This window comes from Odontomachus brunneus, unplaced genomic scaffold (genome assembly GCF_010583005.1).
Source record: "Odontomachus brunneus isolate Ranch 3 - 2012 unplaced genomic scaffold, Obru_v1 Obru_scaffold_074, whole genome shotgun sequence".
NCBI classification, from domain to species: Eukaryota; Metazoa; Arthropoda; class Insecta; order Hymenoptera; family Formicidae; genus Odontomachus; species Odontomachus brunneus.
This window is the reverse complement of record NW_022639524.1, coordinates 386,782-410,317: the sequence shown is the minus strand read 5'-3', so window position 1 is coordinate 410,317 and position 23,536 is coordinate 386,782. Positions and strand designations below refer to the sequence as shown.

Sequence of the window (23,536 nt, the reverse complement as noted above, 5' to 3'; positions counted from 1 at the left end):
AGAATTTCTACACGGATCGATTTCAACGCAAATATTTCCGCCGTGCAATAATCGAAAAACAAATTTAAGCTATATATATATATATATATAGCTTAAATTTGTTTTTCGATTATTGCACGGCGGAAATATTTGCGTTGAAATCGATCCGTGTAGAAATTCTTGAATCCGGGTTGAATCTTTGACATATCCATATATCAATTTAATATACTGCACAGAAAAAAAAGATTTGGTTGAACCAACCAAATATTTGGTCGAATATGAACGATTTAGAAATTCCGATTAAAATAAATTTCAAATAGATAAATTCCGAATTCTGTTTAAGTTAACAAGATTTTTGGTAGACTAACCAAACATGTCTGATTATTTAACCAGAGAGTAAAAGACGTGTCTGATTAAGCTAAACATGTTTGGTTAGTCTACCAAAAATCTTGTTAACTTAAACAGAATTCGGGTTACTTCAATCGGAATTTCTGGATCATGCATATTCGACCAGATTGGTTAATTCAACCAAATCTTCTTTTTCCGTGTGTCATTGTGTTATTTTGACAATCTCTACATGTTAAAATAACATTATTTATACGTAACATGTAAGTAAGGATAAATTGTATCATTAGAATTAAACCTACTTTACTAACTTAGCTCCTACTGCGTTGCAGAATTCAAGATTTAACATAGGGCCAGTATTTCGACTCGAGTAAGCTGGGAAGTGTGTTGAATTTAACAAAAAATCTTTTGCAGCGCGCATACTTTCGACTAAAATCTGACTATATCCATAAAAGATACGCGAAGGAAACGCCTCGAAACGGGCTGAAAAGTATAAATAACATAGAGGCAAGCGAGATGACGCATGTCTCATTCTAGCCGCATTTACGAGCGGTAAACGTCGCTCGGCTCGTACCGGCGAACTTTTAAGCCGGCATCATAAACCACGAGTCTCTTCCGGGGAATAAGTGTCTATAGATCACGATACGCATTATGTCCGAGGATAAGTTCCCAAGGAGCGCGTATACGCGGCAGAACGTACACGCGCACGCCGCAGTTCGTAAACCAGTACATCGCGCCCCACCTTCCGCTTCGGCTTCCCCACCTATCGCTCGGCGGATCGCCTGGCCGCCCTTTTCTTCCTCGGCCGCCTTCGCCATCCCTCTGCGGCCCACTCCTCCGCGGTATTTGTCTCCACGTAATCAGTCCCCACGTAATTAGTCGCGGCGATGCATGCCGCGGGACGTCGCGCGACGCGAGCCACAAGTTAACCCTCTCAGTGCTCGGATGCTTGTTGTGGAACAATAATTGCGGCGTCAGCGTGAGGAGTCGCGTGCGATTTTCTCCCGATTATCGCGAACGGCCGAGATCTCTCTGGATCACATCTGTCGTCCTCGATTTGCAGTGACATGTTCGCGATGACGACGAGAATTGGCGCGCAGGTAGGAGAGGAAAGGAGTAATCGGCCATAATTCGATGAGATTGGGAGAATCGAAGGAAGAGAGAGAAAAATAAATTTCTGTCGAAAGAGAGGGATGATCAAGAGACGCGTAATCGCATCGTTGGCAATACACCAGCCGAGCGTCGTTAATTTTTAAATATTTGGCTGCTCGTCCGCTCACCCGTTGTTCTTTTTTGATCCTCCGCCTCTGGACTCCGCCGATAAACAAGTTTATTGCCATTGGATATCCTTGAATCGCTCCTCGCGCACGCGAGTGGGTCGATAAAGTGATGAATAAATTACGGCGATACAATATCATACAGAAGAAGAGCTAAACAGATCTGATAGAAGAGAAAAGGACCATCGCGCGGGGACAGGACGACGCGATACGACGGGACGGATGGACACGTCGGGTCGCTGTGTATGTGCACGAAATCGCAGCGAGACCCGAGAGCCGCCATCGTCGCGAGATTCCTCCTGGAATCGCTAATGACAGATCGGCGAACGCGCCTCATTCGCCCCCGCGGCGCACTTCCAACCTCGCTCTCGTCTCATTCATCGATCAGCGATCGACGCGTGCCGTCCCGCGAAACCAAGTCCCGCAGCTCGCGGCCGCGAAGAGGAGAAGAAGGAGGAGGGAAGATGAGGAGGATGGGGAGAGGAGCCGGAGAGCGACGGAGGGTAACTTTTAAATAAATAAAATCGATAGGGCGCGACATCGTATCCGAGGGACTCGGAGAGGTACGACCTCCACCTTCTCCTCCTCCCTTTCTTCCCGAGCGGCGAAGAAGGACACCCTCATGAATAAGCAGTGCTCACAGGGGTGTGCGCCGCGTGATTTCACGCGGGACTGTTGGCGGTAGACCAGCCGGCGAGCGTTTATTTCGCGTCGCCTACGTTCTCTCTGCCATCCCCGGCCGCCGTCTCGCATCCCCCGGCGTCTCAACCCCCCGGTCAGCGCGCTCGTTCCCGCCGCCGGCGATGCCAATAACGAGGTTATCCCGCGCGACGCCGCCGCCGTTTCCGTAGAAACCCCTAGTCGCAGGGCGATCTCCCACCAGGTCGCCGCGTCGCGCCGACCAATCGCGCCCCGCTGGATGCTGATCGAGGGATGCAAAAGGCGGAGTCGGGCGTCGCGTGGGGATGAAAGCTCGCCGCCGCGAGGCGGGGGTAGAAAAGCTGTCCCAAGTCACGTGTGTCCGACGGCAGAAGCCTCCTTCGTGCTCCTCCACGTCGGCCCGGCTCGCCGTGTGGCTCGCCTGTTCGGCACGACACGGTTGGCGCCGTCGCTTCTTCGGGGACCGCGTCTGATAACGATAACGAGCGCTAGACGACGTGACCGAGACCTCATATCTCCATCCACCTGGAGACCGCGAAGCCGCACGGAGGGATTTCGCGCTTGGACAGAGACGCCTCCGCGCGGCGTCTCCTCGCCGTCGCGCTTCTTTGCCGACCCGTCGATGATGCGCGACCCCGTCACGTCGCCGTGAGAAAGTCACCGTGAGGCCGCGTCCCGCGAGGTCTTCCGAGACCACCTCGGCGAGTCAAGTTCATTGATGAACATTGAATAACCGATTGATCGCCCAAACGTGTTGGACATGTCAGACGATTGCTCGAGCCGCGTGAGCGGCGAGAGCTTGAGGACGCTCGAGTGTTGAACCGTCGGACCACTTGGATACAGTGAATGGATTGGTGAATGGTGGCGGACGCGGTAGCGCCAGTGATCGTCGTATGTGTAAGCTTCGCGTCCTGAGTGAATCGCACGAGTTCATCGTGAGAGAAGTCTCGCGGTTCCTATGAGAGGCGCGCTCGTCAGCTGATCACGCGGAAAGACGCGCATCGCGGATAAGGACTACGTGCAATAGCTTGCCCACCCCCACCCGACGGTGGCGAGAATACCGCGGAAAACGCGCTCCGACTTTCACGTCCAATCTTTCACGCGCGCAGAACTGGCAAACGAGAGCCGGGCGGACTCACGCGGACGATATTGTGAACGGTGCGCCGACGAAAACGCCGCGCGAAACCTCCACACCGGACCCGATTCTTCCGCGGGGGTGGCGAGAGAGACTCCGCGCTCGTTCGATTCAGCAAGATGAGGCGACGGCCGACCGGGTGTCCGCAGAAGCCACCCGTCGCCCGGCACAAAGACGTTCCTGATGACAGTCATTGTGCCGCGTCGCCATAGACCGAGCCGCCTCGTTCCCGCGAAGAAGAGACGAAGAAAGCCACTTTTGGGAGCGTGTAAGAGGTCTTTATCGGGGGTCAATAGGACCGCCGGGCCGTCGGACGCGCTCTTCGTACATTTATATATAAATCTGCGCGCCAGCAGCAGCGGCAGCAGCGGGCATCTGGATTCCCACAGCCTCCCGGATTCCGACGGCCGTCGGACCGCGAGCTACCACGATGGACCTCACCACTGCCTATCGATACAACCAGAACATGATGGAATATTACACCTGTAAGACACTCGATCCCGAGCACCTTCTTTCGCGGCTTTAGTCGTTAACGTGGCTCTTTTTATTCTCCTTTTCTACTCTCTGCGAGAGACCGTCATCGGTCAACACGTCGGGCTAAATGTTCGCGAATCACGATGACGTGAGCGAATAATTCCGGCTAGAAATTTGTCCCGTGATCCTGATCATATTTAGTTTCAATCAATTGTTTTGAATAAGGTGATGTTACCTGGTTTTAATTATCTTAAATAAATTGAGGAAAGGTAATACGTGAAAAGATTTGTGATATATAAAGCTTATTCACCGGAATCAACTTTATTTTATAGAATTATTACAAACTTTATTTCATAAAAATAAACCTTATTTCTCGAAAATAAATGTTACGTCCCGCAGAATAAATGTTCAAGTATCTTCTTCTCCGTGTGACATACTCGGAAAAGTTTTATGGTGAAATATCAAGTTCCTCTTGATGTACTCAAACTATTATACTTTTTCCAATTCGTAACACGTACAAATGGAAATCGGAGATATATTTTCTATATTTCTTAATTCTCTTTGAAGAAATAGCAATAAAGAGAAAAATCTAGATATACTTATTCAAAGAAAGAAAGAAACCCACTTCTATCGGGAGTGAATCATGCGGTCATTTTAAATCGCCACTGAAGAGATTAGTGAGATCCTGATTGCTACGTTACATGACCTAAAAACAAAATAGATGACTAATTGGGACCAATTTGATCAGGATCAAAGAATAAATTCTCAGTCGAGATGTTGTTTTTTTATTCGATCTTAGACGCCTAAGTCACGAGCTCGAGGTCTACCATGTCGTTGTTTCATTTATTTCCATAGTTCGCTGAGCGTTCTCCTTTCTCGGCACCTGCTGTCGGGCGATCGCGATATATTCGGCGGCATCGGAAACATTGCAAACGCCGGCGATTCTATTCCGGTCTCGAGAGTTGTCGAGCTCGCTTCAACGACTGTTTGCGTCAGACGGCAACCATGACGGAACGATCTTAATCGCTTCTAAGTATAAATGAATCTAGCCTTGCGATCGGGGACTTTTTCTTCATACGCCACGTGTTTTTCCCCGGTGCTTTCAGTTTACCGTCCGTCTCGCGTTTCTTCACGCTTCCCTCCAACGCGACTCAAAGCCGCGCCCGCGTTCGATTGACGCGCCAGAAGAACCGCGAGCAACAACGAGTCTTCTCTCGCGATCGCGATTTCTCCAGGAGACCGCCCGCGGTTCGATTAGGAGGCGTCGATGAAGTAGAGCAAACAGCGCGGCGGGAAAGAGTTCGCGGATCCGCGACCGGGCGTCGGTGGGTAAACGAGAGTGCGAATACAAGAAATCCAATGGCCTTCGATCGCCTAGCGAGCCGTAGCGGTACCGGTACCGACGAAAAACTCAACCGCAATCGTCGCAACCGCCGATCTGCGTAGGAGCCGTTCGCGAACGTCTCGCGGCTCTCTCTTCCCCCGAATTTCTCGGTGAAACGCCGCGCGTCGTCATCGCGATCTCTATTATGATCCGCTCGATTCCCCCCGGAGGGCAGGTTACCGTGAAACGTCGCCAACACGGTCGAACAATTAGAGCATCCACGCGAATGAATGGTTTCACGTTGAAAAAATTGCCGTGTCTAATGCGACTCGCGCAGCGGTCAACTTTGCCCAGAACGAAAATCACGAGGACAACCCGCGCAGACAATTTCTTGGGATTTCACTTTGAGGTTCAACCTGATCCCCCCGGAACAATTATGGATTGTGGTTAGAAGTGCAGTGCTTCAAACTTGCGGTTCTGCAAGTAAGAAACGAAAAGTTTTCCCGATATCCTTTTTGGTTTCCATTAGAATTGAGAACAAAACATATGTTGACTTTCCAAATAATTTCATTATTCAGCCGAATATTCAGTCTTTTAAAAATATCTTTAAAACTTTTCCATTCTATTGAATGCAATAGCTGATGTAGAAACAGGACTCTCTGTTTAATACCATAAAAGCATATCGATTGCAAAAAAAGTACGAATTCCCATAGCATTTCTGACTCGATTCCACACTGAGAAAAATATGTTTGGTACTTGTAACTATAATTACATAGAGAAATAAGCGCTATAAATTATGGTCAAGAAAAGCATCTTTTTTAACTAAATTCTGCTGTAACGTTAGAGATAATAACCTTATGTGCATGTTACTACTACTACTTTCGTGTTGGAACAACTAAGAAATATACTTGGGCCAAAAATAACTATAATTTTAGTTAGGTCAACAATTTTAGTTAGTTAAAACAACTATAATTTTAGTCAGACCATTTCTTCCTCTCAGTGAGAACCCAGTGTTTGCGACAAGAAAGTACAATCAGAGTGCATTTTCCACTGAAGTGCTACTGAACTTATAACTGACAGTACTTATAACTTATCAGCATAGCACTGCAATCAGTCACACAAATCTCGCTGAAAGGTTTAGTTGATACGAGCGACTATTTCCATTGCTGATGCACTTTGCGAGCACAGACAGTGTCGTTGCACGCAAGGCGCATTGGAAGCTGTTAATTTCGTCGTCACGTACCCAGAAATCTGGATTTGGCCTAGCATACAACGAATTTGCGTATTACAGCTTTTGCAGTGAGATCCGCTGGGAACTCCACTTATCAAAATCAGTGAGATATAAGACGGAGCAGTAAAGTGGGAGTGTTTTCACCGAAAATCCGCGAGCATTCACTAATCATCGATGAAATAGTCCTTTCAATCGCGGGTTCAATCGGAAACATCTTTATTGAGATTCCCAAATGATATCGTAACGAAATAACCGATTTTGCGCATTTTAATCGGAACCTATGTTGTGTCTGGGAAAGTCTTGGGGATTTTCTACGTGGGAACGAGCTCGCCGATCCGTGAACAGTGGCTACATTCAGCGGAAAAAGCAGCTCACGGAACGCTTAACGATCGCTCCTGATTGGTAAATACTCCCGGGTCTATGAAGAATCTAAAAGAATGCTCCAATCGCAGACAATAATCACTAAGCGCTCACTGAGCTGTTTTTTTCCGCTGAATGCAGCCATTGTCATCTAACCAACAGGACCGTGTTAACTCAACGAGTCCGAGTTGCGTTTCGCAGTCGCAGCCGTTACGTTTATGAACGCGCCGCGGCAACGTTAAGTCCAACGAAATTCTGACAATTAATAAAGCATCGACAAGAGCGAGACGACGATCGTGTCGGTCGTCTCCCTTCGTTGAGACGCTCGCAACGAATTGTGCGAAAGCCCGATAATCCATACTCATCGTGACGGACACTACACTATCTTATCTCTGTTCGCACAGTCGTACGCGGCTTGCGCCGTGCTACAACGAGAGTTAAATTGAATCTTCATTATCATCGACACTGCGAGATCTCAGCGCGCGCCCTTCGATATCGCGAACGACGTAACCGATCCGATTACGTACGAGCCCGCGAAATTCCGTGGCGCGCGCCATACCGATGAATTACATCCCCGCGCATATTTTTCAAGCCATCGAGTAATAAAGTCCGTCGTATTCGGGCGTGCCGGCAATACATAACGCCAGAGCGTAATGTAATACGGGAACAAAGCAGCGCGATGCCGGAGAAATATCGAGTGACTGTACGGGAATCTATATCAAAGTTCTTGGCTTCCGATATACACACGCAGCCGAGCCGCCGATCGTGTATCACCGGGCCTCATTTTATTGGCTCTGGAACTATCCCGGACCGGTCGGTCCTCCATTCTACGAGCGCACAAAAGTGGAACAGGGGAGGACTGTTTGTGTTTGTGTGTGTGTGTGTGTGTGTGAGTTCTCTCGCGCAAATAAAATTTTTCAACGAGTAAAAGAATCCTCGGATCTTTCTTGCCGATAAACGGATATTCGAATCGGAAAGAGTGCGCCCGTATCTTTGCAGTTGACGACGATTCGGTTATGGTGTAGCCGCAGGTGAAAAAGTTACGACACACTTTAATCCGATCAGTTTCAGAACGGGTGAAAATCGTGTGATGGTCATTTTCATCTATTCGAAGTCGAAGAGAAGAAAGCGGTGTAACCTTTTTGTCGCCGATTGTACGTACTCGTAACGAAAAAGAGAGAAAGAGAAGGGTATATTGTGACAATTGTATACATTAAAGTCGGAAAATGTGTACGTTTCACAAATCGTGTAGTTCTCCTTTTAATAAGGATCTAATAAGGACATTAGCTTCGGCGGGATCCGCGAGATCACGGAAATCAGATCGAGACTTCTCACTACTGCGGACTACGACGAGGTTTCAAGGATATCGTTAGCGCGGTATAGCGGCCATCGAGACACGGCACGTTCGTAATGAAAATGTAATGGCCAGCCCGGCCGATGGGAATCGCATTTGTCCGGAAGTAGTTTGCGGCAGCTCGGCGCTCAGCCAGGTCACCTTATTTTGCATCGGCGCTTTTTGCGACGGTGGCTCGAATCGCCGCGATTGATTAGGAAACGCGCTATTGGCTCTCACCGATTACCGATCGAAATCGCGATAAAGCCATAAAGATCGGTTTTATTGAGTCACGAACTCGGATACAGTTCGGCGTGATTGCGTGCGAATCGCGTCGAGTTGACGGTCGCGAGCGCATCCGGTCGAGTCAGAATGCTTCGCCAGGAGTTTGAGAGAACTCTAGACGGAGAGAATTTTGTAGTAGGGATTGCTATTGACTTTTCTAGCCGAGGAACAGATCGACATTCAGCTGTAACTTCTTATCCTCTCATCTCATATGTTCCATTTGTATTTTAGGAACTGTGAAATATGAGAGAAATTACTGAGAGAAATTATCGGATAAAAAATTAATGAACAGATATTTCCGATCAAACTGCGCGATAAATTTTTATATTTTTTTAAATTATGAACCGATATTTCTCATCGGATGTTTTCTGACCAAATACAAAAATTCATCGGAATTTTGATCGGAAATATCCGTTTGTTAATTTCTTATCGAATAATTTTTCTCAGCATACTATCAAAAAATTTGTTACACTGAAAGAAATTATTCTATAAGAAATTAATAAACTGATATTTTCGATCAAAATACCAATAAACTTTTGTATCCGATCAGGAAACATCCGATGAGAAATATCGATTCATAATTTTTTGTTCGGTTTATCTGATGAAATGCCATTACAATCAGAAATATTCGATTAAATTTAATGGGATATCTTGATCTGATATAAAAATTCATCGGTATTTTTATCGGAAGTATCCACTTGTTAGTTTTATCAGATAATTTCTCTCAATGTATGTTTCTAGTGACATTTATCATGTTCTTTACGATAGACTTTAAGAGTGTCAAAGTCTCACGGAAAACACGTTTGATTGGATTAATCGAATTTTTTGAGGAACATGAATGAACCACAACGTTTCCGGTTGAAGTAATCAGAATTCCGTTCAAGTTAAGACAAAATTTCCGGCTAACTTGAGCAGAATTCGAGTAATTGCAACCGGGATCTTCTGGTTCGTTTATGTTTCACTAAAAATGTGATTAATCCAACCAAACCTTTCTTTCTATGCTGAACATGTTTCCAACTTTGGACATTCTTATTATTTTGATCTTTAATTACGAATATTTAAACTTCCAATACAGAATATATGTGTATAGAACATATTTAATATATATTTATATTCTAAATTAAAAATTTAAATATTCGTATTTAAAGACCAAAGCAATCAGATTGTCCAGAATCAGGTGCATATTGAGACATTGGTGCTTTTACTTCACTGACAATCTCTATTCCCGTACCATTAACAACGCAGTTGCCAAAATGCAAAGAATTATATGAAAAGAAGACTATAAACATTCCCTTCGCGAACTGAACCATTTCTGTGTGCTGCGCCAACGTAAACAAGGCGAGACGAGGCAGGTGAACGTAAGGCGAACGAAAATTCACAATCGACTAACAGTAGTTCTGAAAAAAGAGAAGGGACAATTCTCAGCGCTGCACCGCGTCGGCTGTCGCCGGCTGTGTTGTCTCGGTGTTGTTTCTAATCGGCAAACAAGGACGCGACTTCGTTACGTGCAATGTGGGACAGACGACACGGGCGCAATTACATCGCGGAGACGCTGCTTGCCGTCTCTTGATTCGACGTATCCCAGAAGTGCGGAGCAGAGCGGCAATAAGCTCCGGTAATGCGGTGGCCGGTTCCACTAGCGACGGACACCGAAATCCGTACTAGCCAGTAGCCGGCGGGCAGTGGCGCGGTGGCGGGTTAGAGCGAGCGTCGATTCGGGGGTGGTCCAGGCTGGACCCAGAGCCCTCGTATAGCTGTGGTCAGCAGGCGTGACGGCGTGTGTGCGTGTAGGGTAGTCATGGTGCTTTCGCCCTGGCAATGCCACCATGATCCCAACGATATCCCCTGACTACCGGCCGCGCCGCGGGGATGCGACCATAAACGCGAGAGCGAATTGATTTGCGACCGGAAAGCGCGTATCGTTTCCAGTAATGATCGCGGAGACCTCATTGTCTTCGTGCGACGACGAGATCATCGCGAGCGAGCGAGCGAGCGAGCGAGCGAATGATGCGATGTACGATCGAACGACCGGTAGGGGAAAAAAAAAGAGAGGCACCGTGGTTCACGCCTCATAGACCGCGGCGTTACCGTAATTACGAAACCCCTCGAATGGAAACGCGCTAGCGCGCGATGACGGCGCCGATGACTCGTCGTTGTCGCTCGTACACTCGTGTTTCTTTACGTCGGCTCCGCGTCGATGTTGTCGACAGAGTCCGGGATTAAATTATCGTGTAAACGTGAGGCAAATTCCATAAAGGCACCGGTCAAATAGTTCAGTTCGATTTTCCGCCTTTTTGGACGGTAAATCTGCCATCTTGTGCACTGAGGGAAAAGAACAGCTAATTGTATCACCAAAAATTGCAGATGTTTCCAGCACCAACTGTATCTTCTTGTTGTTCTAACAAGAAAGTAATGGTAGCAGATATATATATATATATATATATATATATATATATGCAAGGTTATTATATATCATTAAAATTATAGTAACGAGCTTACAATGATCACAAATATCAAACACTTTTCTCTCAATGTATTATATAGATGCCGGAAAATGTTGCCGGAAAATTGGCAAAGAATCGTAGCCAACGACGGGAATTATTAGATTGATGAATAATTCATTCACAGAGAAAACTTTTATGATCGCTACAATTACGTTCTTTACAGTTAAAAAAAATATTTAAATGAATTCAAGTAGTTAAATATATATCATATTGATAATCATTATATACACTAAGAAAAAAATAGAAAATTTATTTGTGGGATATAAGATTTATTTTTATAGAAATAAACTTTATATCCTACAAATAAATTTCAAGTATTTTTCTCAGTATGCCCATTCACATTGAAAAAAAAACTGAATATTTATTTCTGGAATATAAAATTTATTTCTGTGAAATAACTTTATTTCACAGAAATAAGGTTTATATCTTATACACAAATAAATTTTCAAATATTTTTTCTCTATCTTTAACATAATGTTAAACTTTATCGAGTACAATCTTGCTCTGAGAAAAAATATCTGAAAGTTTATTTGTGGCATATAAATTTTGTGAAACGAAATTTATTTCTGCGAAACTTTATATCCCACAAGTAAATTGTCGAGTATCTCTTTCTCAGTTCTCACAGGACCACAGTTCTTATGATACGTAAATGTTCAAATTATCCTCATATATAACTGCCTCAACCGAGAGAATATATCTCTGTTGTGGTCTACAAAACGAATACTATAGTTGAGAGACCCGTAGAGTTTGGTTATACAGTACTGAGAAGACCAGTGTACTGCTTCCAAAGTGTTATGGTTTCTACGATCTTTTTATGTATATGAATGAAAAATTATATTAATAGTTTTTGTCGCAGCAAACATATTTAACCAAGCGATATCCTTAGTGTTTACTCCTTTGAATGCAATCGAGTCAAATGCGATTCGAAAGTGAAATCAAACTTTTTCACTGAACTAAAATATGGTAATCCCTTTTATCAGTCTGTCTTTCTCTCAACAGCCCGCCAACAATGGCAGATTCCCAAATCTATCGACGTTAACGTCTCTATATTCCGAGCTCGTGCGACTCGCTCTTATCCTAATACAAATGTGCTCAACGGAACAAGTGTCGAGGGGGGTCGAGTACTCGGCGGAATAGCCGTAAGAGTGACAGCGGTCGACTTAACTCATCGCCGAGGGGTCGCCGAAAACAACGGTGATCATCGAATCATCGGTGCACTGGCACGGACAGGGGGACATATGTCGCGACGCAGAACCCTCCATTACGATATTGGCTGCGAGTTATCGCGTTAGATGGCTTTAATGCGCGAAAATGAAGCCTGCGAGTGCGCCACGAAGAGCGGAATGCTCGCGGGGGAGAGAAGACTAATAATAACGGACGCACTCGCAACATTGACCCTGCAACATTTCACGATGCCGCGGAAACGATTAACCCGACGGAGATATGGAGGCTCGCGCGCTCTCTCGTTCGTCGTCGCGCGTCTTGTCGCCGCCCGCCACGTGCTTATCAGATTAGAAATGCAAACGCGCGCGCGCCGAATGTGAAGGGGTGGGTGGTGGATGCGAGATGATAAATCATTACTTTAGAAACTACCAAAGCGTGAGAGGCGAGTCGCTGTCGCAACGGGAAGTCTCGCCGGCGAACGGTACGGGCATTCTTCCACGGAGTCCGTCGAGTGGAATGATTTCGTGGCGATAGAACGCCCGGGCGCGAGAGAGAAATGATCTACATCGGCGTTCTCGCGCGATCCGTTCTGCCAGCTTCCCTTAACAATCGCGGATCCAGCTTGAGCTTGAGCTTGAGCGCGCATGCTCAGTATCTGATGATTCACACGCAAATCGCGTTTAACGGCGCGATTTCACGGCGGATCGTTCACGGCCGCGGAACAATCTTCGCGCGCGGTTGACGCGTCGACCTCTCGAGTCGCCGCGATCTCGATGACTAACGCGCCGTTTAAATCGCCGGTCGATCAAGCTAATACCATTTACTTGTACACATACACACACATACGATACAAGTGCGCGTTTCTTGCAATAGCGACACAATGAAGATCGCGACGTTAACATCGGATTGTTAAGCCTCCGCTTGTCTAACGGCCGATCGATCTCCGTTTTTCAGGTCACGGCGGTGTCAACCAGCTCGGCGGTGTCTTCGTGAACGGAAGGCCGCTACCGGATGTAGTCAGGCAGAGGATCGTCGAGATGGCGCACAGCGGCACCCGACCGTGCGACATTTCGAGACAACTCAGGGTATCTCACGGCTGTGTATCCAAGATTCTGTCGAGGTGAGTACCTAATCCGCACTCCCCCGTATCCGCTGCAACACCACAACTGGCCGTCGAACACCTCGGTCCGACGGCGGCGCGCAAAATGGCCGAGGGATCGTTAATCTGAATTTCCGAGACGAGCCGTCGGGCTCCGTCGCTCGAAAGGGAGCAACCTATTTCTTCAAACGACGCGACTGCTTCGCGAGCAATTAGCTCGGAGACGTGGTCTCGCCTTCGCGAAGTCGCATTTGCCAAGTTCGAGGAACGAACGGACGAACGGACGTTACCGGGACGCGCGGGCTGATTTACGAGAGAATCGGACTCGTCTCTTGCCAAACGCAACACTGCAATTTCCGCGTCGCGGAGTGGCCAAGGTCGTTCGAATCGCGGATGGGGAGTGAAGCAGTGAGATGAGGAGGCAAAAAACGTGAGAAGGAGGAGAAGGAGAGAGAGAGAGAGAGAGAGAGAGAGAAGGAAAAGAGAGAGCGGTCGGAGAAAAGCCAAAGTGATTTAATTAAAGACGCTGTTAGGAGCGAGACGAGCGAAGCGGGGGATGCACGGAGACGACGAGGCCGGAAGGAAGGAACTGGCCCCCTCACCCTCGCGACGCGGGGGTGCTCGACGATATGCGGTTTCCATGTTTTTTCCACCCTCCGGTCCCCGCTCTCCGTTACATAACGGGTGGCCTCGTGCCGCTTTGATGGCCCGAACGTCATTCGAACGTCCCCCGTCGGCCGAATATCATTGTCATATACGCGCTCTTTCACGAATCCCGCATAATAAAGGCCGACTGGATTATTTACTGCCGCGGCTAAAGTTACCGTTTCCTCCTCCTTCCTTCGGCCGGCGTCCTTTTTTCAGCATAACAATCGAACCGCAGGGAGAAAACGAATGACACTTTGTCATTAGCGGAATCGCGACGTCACGACCCGTCGATCAGAATAACTTCACCTGTCAAAATATCGGATAGAAACGAGTGGTTTTACAAGAATCAACTACTCTCTTAAAGTGAATCAGTGAATAGTCACTGATATCAGTTGTAAGTACTGAGCACTTTCAGTGCAACACTTATAACTGCAAATCAGTGTATATTCATTGTTTTCAGTGATGTTTCACTGATTTATTTTAAAAGAGTAGACAATGCCAGAATCTGGCACGTCGGAGTTGAACGCGAGACTAAATTTAGTTAGTTGTTACGCGTTAGTTGTTAGATTTTTAAACGTTTCAAAGCGTAAATGTGCGCGCCAAGAATACCTTGAACCAACGCACATTATTACACACCTTTCCCATCAAGCTTGACCCTTGCAATCCGGGAAGCCACTATAGTGACGCGGCGACAGGAGTGTCACAGGATTTTACCAATCCACTCTTTGACATACACGAAAAGATTCAAAGACTGCGAAAGTCGCCCGAGAAACTGTAAGAGTTAACTTATCTATCTAATTTTAGCCGTTCAAGATTGACCCTAAACGAAATTATATTTATGAATTTTTTGCAACATGATAATTGATAAGTATAGTTTCCTTTAGAGAGAGAGAGAGAGAGAGAGAGAATAGGGGAAATAGGTAAAATTATTAGATAAATTATGTAAATTTTATAAGTACATCCAGAAAAATATTAGGTTGTCGCATGACCTTTGTCGTATCTTTGGATAAAACTACAATTGATATAATCTTGAAAAAGAATCTATTTCATTAACAACATATAGCTTTATCTACAATTTATGCAGATGATATGCAAGCAAACTTACGACGAAAACAAATTTAATATTAATTTATTGCGTGTCGAAGATAAGCGCACGAAATTCGACTAAAGGTACGCAACAAAGTAACATAATCTTATCCTTAGCAGAATCTTCTTATATATCTTCAAAAGGGTTCTTCTAAAACTGAAAGGAAAATATTCTAAACACAATATCACTCAAATTAGGAGAAATGTAAGGCCTATAAGAGCCGTACTCTGGATATTAGAATAAATTTGAATGGGAGAATAATGATATTTGACAGTGTGTTAGACGCATATGCCAAATATTTTCCCGGGCTTTCAATGTACGCGGTGTATTCACCTTTCAAGCCAAACCGACCTTGAATCCCATTTATAACTATGTAGCACCCATTTTATTTGTCCCAACTTAATTGTTCATTTTATAATGTTACGGAAAATATTGCCTGACCCATTTTTCGCACCATTATAAAATGCGCAATTATGTTGGGATAAATAAAAGCGCGGCGAAGGGATTAATTGAATAATAAATGGTATTCAGGTTCGGCTCGAAAAGGTGGATACACCGCGTACGTTGAAATTTTGGAAAAATACTCGGCGCTTGCGTCTAACACCGTCAAACTTCATTAGTCTCTCTATTGAATCTTATTTGTCCTATATTGAAAGAAGAATTTTGCTGTCGAGGTGAAAATTTGATACATTCGATCGTAATTTGGTTAAAAATGCGATTAACTAAATGTTTGGTAATAGTAATGAAAATAAGTTCATTGCCGCTTCGTGTGTTTGACTTTTTCAACAATATATACTTGACACAAGTTAAAACATGCTAATACCAACCAAATAGCATATAAGAAATATTTCAGTTCTAAATAGAAAAATAACTTTTCAGTGTAACTTCCAGCTCACGGCTCTTATAGACCTTATCTTTCTCTTAATTTGGTGTACACCACCTTTGCTATATGATTTACAATATAATCTCTCTTCATTAGAAGTTCTTTTCTTAAGTTTTCGCTTGAAATATGACATGGCACCTTGCAACTGGAGTTTCTTTCTTTGCGTGTTAGAATATTGTCATTTTGATTCCAGAGGAATCCTCTTGCGGCAATATATAAGAGGATTCCGCTAAAGATAAGATTACATTTTTATGGATGTGAGAAGGTCAATGCACAAGCCCATGTTCGATTCTGATGTGCCAGGTTCTCGCGTTACTTGATCAGATATAAATTCATGCCGGGTGATTAAACACGCGAAGCTCCCTCGACACACTTCTACGCTCCCCGTTTCTTCGGGGTCCTGAAGTTTCGAGGATTCCGCAAGACGCGGAAGTTCGAGGGGCGACGCGGGCTTCGCTTAACGACGCGACACGAGCGGGTTTTACGCGTTCCTAAATTTAAACGTGCACGCGCACAGTCGAGGACGCGATCGTCGCGGCAAAATGCACGACTCTTCCGCGTGATGTTGCTGAACGCGCTCGCGGATGCCACTCGGGCGGCTTTATGGCCCAAAAGTACGGCGAGAACGGCCTCACGGCCTCAGACGGCCGTCGACGCGTCGTCGCTGCGTCGTTTACGCAGTCACGCGTCGCTGATACGACAAGTCGCGACGCGCGTTCGCCGAATCTAGGCGAAACCGGATGCACCCGCGGCTTCCTTTCGGCTAGGCGAGAGGCTTCGTAAAGCCAGCCGACGGGGACGGCGTTGAAAAGCCCGACACCCCGATGACCCCGACGAGTCAACCGAGTCGCCTCGTTTGGCCGGAAAACCTTTTCTTCCTGTCTGTCGCGGAGAGACACAAAGTGCCTCTCCTCTTTAGGGTCGCGCGCGCAGAAAGAAACGTGAGAGAGGATCGCGTCTTTGCGCCACGCTCTGCCTCCGTATTCCGTGTTCTGTATTCTGGACGCGCCGCGGATTCTGGGGGACTTGGTAAAGCGTTATGACCCGAAGTCCGCGAAACGCGGTCTTTTGCCGGCGCGCAAACGCGACGACTCGCCTCTCCTTGCTCGCTCGCGCGCACTCACTTGACGTTCCAAGCACGCGATCGATCGATCCGTCAATTCGATTCACTGACTCAACGAGCGCGCAATCGAGCGATCGAGTGACTCGCTTTGGCGTTTATTCGTCGGACTCGTAGGACATCTGCGTCTACTCAAGTCCGCGTTCGGAGAGAACGAAAGTTGCACAGCTCGTGTTTTGTAACCAACTTTGCCGCCGATTATTTTCAAGGACTTCACTATTGCATTTCGTTATTATATAAGTGACAAGATCAAGTTAGACGCGTGACCAACAACGCGCGCGCTTGACTCGCGAGAGTACAACGTTCGGTAGACGTTATTTCCCAACGCAGGGGGTTGAATTGGCGCAATCTGTCGTGTGGCTGGATGCCTTTCTCGATCGGTCGGCTTTCTTTTTTAAATTAACGTGCAAATCGCTCCGCGAGACGCTGCGGCCTCGTAACGACGGCCGTAAATAATGCCGTTTTTCCACGGAGGTGGCGTTTTCGATTTCGCGCGAGGCTGTTTCGAATCCATTTAAATCGGAATTAATGCGGCAAGGGTGAGCAACGGCGCGACGACGGCGAGGCCGATTTGAAAAATCGCGCGATCTAATGGCCATTTCACGGTGGAGGCGGAACAAAGGGGACGAAATATCACAACGCGCGCGAGCATTGCCGTGTGTGCCCCGAAATGGGGCTCCGCACCAGATATGATCGCAATAATTTCGTGGGGGTGGCCGAGACTCGGTCTGTTTAAGGGCGCCCGATCGTGTAATGCCTTCATAATGCTTTTAACTGCAGGTTCACAGTTCGTTTTTTCTTCTTCAAGAGAGGGGGGAAGGGAAGGAGGAAAGAATTGCACGAAGAAGCATTCGGCGGAATAACGCAACGCCATGTAATCATAACACAATAACCAGCGGGGGCGTATAATCCGCATTGTAGAACGATACGCGAATTGCGTTCCGCGTCAATGGCAGCGCGTTGTAATTTTCACATGGACACGCACTCTCATTCCTCCCTTCGACACTCGAAATTCGCATTACAGACGGTGTCGCGCGGCGAGAGGGATATAATCCGACTCAACAAGCCGGATCCCATTTTCGCTCCGGAACGTGAAACGCAAAAAACCTGTTACGACGCTTTTATTCGGCGCAGATATTTTTTCCCGGCGAAAAAACGCGAAGGTCCTAATACCGGGGCGCCGCGTGCGTGTTTTCGCACACGTAGAGAGAGAACGCGCGCAAAATTGGCCAGATACCCAACGGCCGTATGAGCCGACGCCGACGGCGGACCTACATCCATCAAGGCGGCCCACAAGCGGACCATTATTGCGGGCTATCCGGCGTAATTGAATTTAAGCACGAGCGAAGATATTATTTAACTAATTAGACACAAAGGGCGCGTTCATGGCGGGCCAATCGCGATTGCCCATCGCGCGCGTACATACGCGCCCGACCGGTGGGAGGCCCGGTAGACGAGGCAGCGGACGAGAGGGACGACGAGAGATCCGCAGGGCAAAGGGAGAGAGAGAGAGAGAGAGAGAGAGAAGAAAAGAGATGGAGATAGAGAGGGAGGCAACAGCGGGAGGCCAGAAGCCGTTTGTTTTAAAACAGCCGGTCGTTGACGCGCCGCTGGACGGCGATTCGTTATTCCGACGTTGGCCGCCCACCGCGGGAAAAACGTTCGTTCCTCTCTCTTTTTCCCCCCTCGGTCTCCCCCGCGTCGCCACTGGAGCGAAAGAGAGAAAGAGAGGCAAACCGCGAACTTTGGCGACCGACCTCTCGTCGGCGCGCGGCGCGCTTTCAAGCGCGGTTTAAAGCCGATCGAAGAGCAGCTTCCTCTGCCTCCTTCCCCTCCTCACTACGCCTCGACTATTCCGCGAGACTGATCGTCGGCGAACTTTTTTCTCTGTTCTCAGGTATTACGAGACCGGTAGCTTCAAGGCTGGCGTGATAGGAGGCTCCAAGCCGAAAGTGGCGACGCCGCCGGTCGTCGACGCGATCGCCAACTACAAGAGGGACAATCCGACTATGTTCGCGTGGGAGATCAGGGACAGATTGCTGGCTGAGGGTATTTGCTCGCAGGACAACGTGCCATCCGTCTCCTCCATCAATCGGTGAGTCGGTCCTCTAACCCCCTCCGTCAAGAAGATGCTGAATAGTGGCATGTTTTGTAACTTGTACTGTTTTTCTTTATTTGGTTGCGTGGAACTGCAGACGCTTTTACAGAGTGAAAGTACATGTATATCCTTCCGGTATCGATGTGTGTAAGGAGAATCCAAATGATTGTAACAAAATAAACAAAGTTTTTATTTGCACAATTCTTTTCGTTTCCGACACAAGATTCGATGTCTTTCCATGCACTGACATTTGCACTTTCACTCTGCGAAAGTACTTGCAATTCTATGCAACCAAGTGGAAAAACAATACAAACCACAAAAGTGCGTTATGTCGGCATTCAACATGCCCTTAACTCTGGCGACAATACGCTCACTTCATGTATTGGACAACACTTTATGTATCGGACATGTATTATCAACAAATTGACTGAAAATTTATTCAATCACTTATCGTAAATTGCAATAGTTACTTTTTTTCTTGTTTTGCTTTTAACAGACTCGCTACGAGTGTCACATATATGTGACGCAATGATCCCTCATTAGGGACCAGTCACATATACTCTGTGAGAAAAAATACATAAAAATTAGTAAATATTTATTTGTAATGCGGTGGGTAAACTAAGAGCACACATTTATACTTAAACCTAGATCTTTTTATTTAAACAGGATAAATAATTTCGTGAAAAAACTAAGATTTTAAGAAAGTGTATTTTTTTATTTGTGAAAAAAATTAGTATAATGTGCTGTTAATATTGCACATCACACACAAATGAATATTTACTCCTTAGATACTCTTTCTCTCAATGTATGCGCGACGGCAAAGAATTTCTTCTATGTCCACGTTGTTAAACCAAGTTCAATTACGCGGGAAAAGAAACACGAGGTGGGCTACGGGGAGAGCCCTCTAAATAAACCATGGTAGCGAACGCGTCAACATGGTTTCCAAGCATAATACTGAGGGAAAGTAAATTAGTTTCTCGAAAGTAAATTACAATGAACTTTGCACCAATACATCTGGGAGGCGCTTGGTGTTACTGCCACCAGGGTTAAGCGTCGCGTCTGCGTAGGTATTCCCATCGAGGCGCGGTACCGGCGCGCTCTCGCTAATCGCCGACTGAGAACAGCGAATTGCTCATCCCCGGGACGATCATTCGCGAAATCGCGACATATGCTCGCGCCGTGCGGCCGGCAGGGCGCGAGCGGCTATCGCGCGATTTCATCGCGCGCACCCTCGCGTGTGCATCGAGATAAGTGTGCACCCGGCCGGGCCGTGTCACCCCGATCCTATTGACCTTTCGCAGGTTCCTTCGGGACCGTGCCGATTAATTCAAGTGTTTCTGCGTCGGCCGACAGAGCGGCAGAAACACGAGAGCGCGCCTAGGACGCCCTTACGAGAGCGAGAAGGGAGTGAGCTCCCTTGGGACGGCATTACAGCGTATCAGCACCGCACAAACTGAACGACTACTTGGTGGTCCCCTCCTCCGTCCTCCCCCCCTCCCCCTTCTTTCGGCCGGCGGAGAAGTTGCATACGGGGGTACAACGGGAAAAGGCACGCGGAAGGAAAGGGCGGGCAGAGAGATACGAGAAAGAGAGAGAGAGAGAGAGAGGTAGAGAAGAGACACACCAGGAGGGGCACATCATCGATCGACTCTCTCGCATATGTCCCGAGATTTAATCAGTCGCTACTTAAGACCTTATCTCTCGGCTGATTCAGCCGCCGGAGGGCCACCATCTTCCCGCCGGGGTCCGCGTCTCCGGACTCTGCCGCGAACTACCCCACACGTAGCCGATAATGAAATGGAGCGTAATGCGAATCGAATTGCCGGCAAGCGAAATCCACTAACGCGATTTCCGCGGGCCGCAGCCGCTAATGGAAACGCACGCAAATGAGTTAGCGCCCGCGTAACGACGTAAGTGCTACGCGCGCGGCCGCTTATTTAAATTCCGCGTCGAGGTTGCGCGCGCGCGAGGGAGGCAAGGATCGGGCTTCCGCGTTTAGGCTTGTCGTAAAGGGGGAGGAAGAGAGACACTCTTTTCCCGGTGTACTGCGTGAGAGAAAGAATTTGACTCGGGTGCTGTCAATTCAAGCCCGTCGATTGTGAGCTTTCAGTTCAGGACTTCATCCTTTCAACCTATCTCGTCCGATCACTATATCCCGTAAGACCATGATTGCACCACGGCGAACAAAGAAAGAGAGAGCTCTAATCAAGTCGCATAACAGTGGTTAGCCGAATAGAAAGCAGTTGACTCTTCCTGTCGCGTTCCCCTTCACCGTTTCCCTCATTTCGCTCGGTTTCGTCAAGTCGTTCGCTTCTTTCGCGATCGTGAGTGGTGCGCATATTTTCATTCTTTCACTGCGGCGTCGCGCGGTCACGGTAGCGTGAAACGTGGGCGTATGTAGGTACAGGAATTACTTTCTGGCCGAGGTTTTCGATGTGTGTCTAGGATTGCAGTCGAGGGTGCGGCGGTGGCTTGTTGCTCGAGTGACTCCTTCACCTCCGGCTCCACCTCCGGCACACGCTCGCCTCCTCCTGACTCCTCGCTCTCACTTCTTCTCCCTTCCTCCCTCTCTCTCTCTCTGGTACTCTGTCTCTCCCTCACTCTCCCCCGTCTCACCTTCTCTTCGGTTTCGGTCTCCCTCTCGCGACTCCTTTTCCTCCTTGTCCCTATCCCCCCGACCCGAGGCCCAGATGGCGGGTATTGATCTGAATCCGGAGAGCAGATCGCCTGGAAAAACTTACCCCGCGGATACTTATCTACCTACCTACCTACCTACCTACCTACCTATCTACTTACTTACCTACCTACCTACCTACCAACCTACCTAGTTCGCTATCTACATGCGCCCATCCAACGTACCATCACCCACTCACGTACACCGTGCCCGCAACCTTCCGCCCTACCCACTCGGTGCAGGTAAATGCATTTCCGCTCGACGAGCAGCGGATGGAGACTGCCGCGCGTTGGTCCCCTCGGAAAATGGCCACGCACCCAGCCGGCGTACATTGAGCATCGTGAGACGATTGATAACGAGGGATTTTTGAGTATTGCATTCGGCGGGCCGGCCAAACCAAAGTGAGACTGTCACCTCCTTGAGGACGAATTCGTCGCGACGAGAGGGAAGGAAATCACGAGGTCGTCGAGGGGCGCGGGGTTCGACACTTCGAGGCTCTGTCTCGCGTGAGCTTCGCGAGTAAATACCTCATTCTTCACACGATCGTAGTCCATTGTAACGGAGCGAAGATGGAGAGGAGAATACCGGCGGATAAAAAAGGTGGGCTCCGCTTCCAATCGATCGTATCGTGTTTTCATCCGCGGGCCTGCGGCGCGGCGTGGGTGGAAGTTAGTTTCGAGAAAAGAGCGAAAGCAAAGAGAGGAAAGGTCTCGATATACCAAGCGGGCGATTTTACCGCGAAGAAATAAGGAAGTGGGTGCATCAGAGCGACCGGCATCGGGGCGCGCCGGGATTTCTCCCATTATGAGCGTGTCCCGGTTTTTCTGGCGACTCGCGGTCGCTTTCGTGGTGGAGAAATAATGATACAGCTAATATAATGTATTGTCCCCTCCTCTCCCTCTGCTTTGCCGGAGCACTTCGAAATGAGACCGTCCGCGAACGCGCGGACGACAGCGAGAGGGAGGAAGGAGCGCGGGGAGCGGAGGAGAGAGCTGCGCGCGGTGGCCGGTGCACGCGGTAAAAAAGGCGGACGAGGAGGGCGAAATAATGGAGTGGCTTTCGCGAAAAATAACAGTTATATATCCCGTGTATGAGGCGGGATTGAGGAGAGCGGAAAAACAGGCGAAAAACGGAGAGAAGATTGGACGCTAACAGTTCCGAGCCTCTTCTTCATTCGGCCAAGACGCCGACGCAGCGACTTCTTCCAGCCATTGTTCTCTCTCTTTTTCTCACTCTCTCTCACTTTCTCTCTCTCTCTCTCTCTCTCTCTCTCTCTCTTTTTCTACGCGCTCTTTATGAATTGCCGGGATGCCGGGTCCTGCGATTATAAAAAAGAATGTCGTTTCCTTCGCGCGATTCTTACGAGGATTACCTTTTCTATCTTCCTTTGCTCCCTTTCCTTTTTTCTTTTTTACTAAGAGGAATCTCGTGTCGCGAGATTTGCTCCGTGCATTTCGCCAATCGGTGGCTGATGATGCGCCGGATCACGCGAAAACTGACGGAGAGGCGAATGAAGTCAACGAGCGGGGAGAGGAATGTCGCATCGTTTCGGAAGACGAACGCACATCTATCGCACGGACGCATGTATCCGAGAGAATGAAAACGGAACGGGGAGAGTCTGGAAGAAGTGCACGAGAGGAACGCGAAGGATTGCCGAAGGAGCTACGGTGAATTTCGGGAGGAAATATTGATAGGCTCGGCTTCGGCTGCGGAGTCACGGTCGAGTAGGCGGCTCTCTACCGAGGTCTATCTTACACGTATACAAACCCGCAAAGGGGTCCACCGTCTCTCTCTCTCTCTCTCTCTCTCTCTCTCTCTCTCTCTCTCTCTCTCTCTCTCTCTCTCTCTCTCTCTCT

At 47.8% G+C, this 23,536-nt stretch overlaps 1 protein-coding gene across 6 annotated transcripts in view; it reads left to right on the top strand.

The window, feature by feature from the left end:
* LOC116847115 (loricrin) overlaps positions 1-23,536 on the top strand; it is a 233,164-nt gene that overhangs the window by 173,605 nt on the left and 36,023 nt on the right. For 4 of the 6 annotated variants that reach the window (XM_032821767.1, XM_032821766.1, XM_032821765.1 and 1 more), the window contains 2 exons: positions 13,026-13,191; positions 18,806-19,003. In XM_032821767.1, coding sequence (XP_032677658.1) covers positions 13,026-13,191; positions 18,806-19,003 — 364 coding nt within the window. Of the gene's footprint in view, positions 1-2,627; positions 3,882-7,559; positions 7,940-13,025; positions 13,192-18,805; positions 19,004-23,536 lie in introns of those variants that run through there. The other 2 variants (XM_032821770.1, XM_032821769.1) reach the window with 2 other exon arrangements.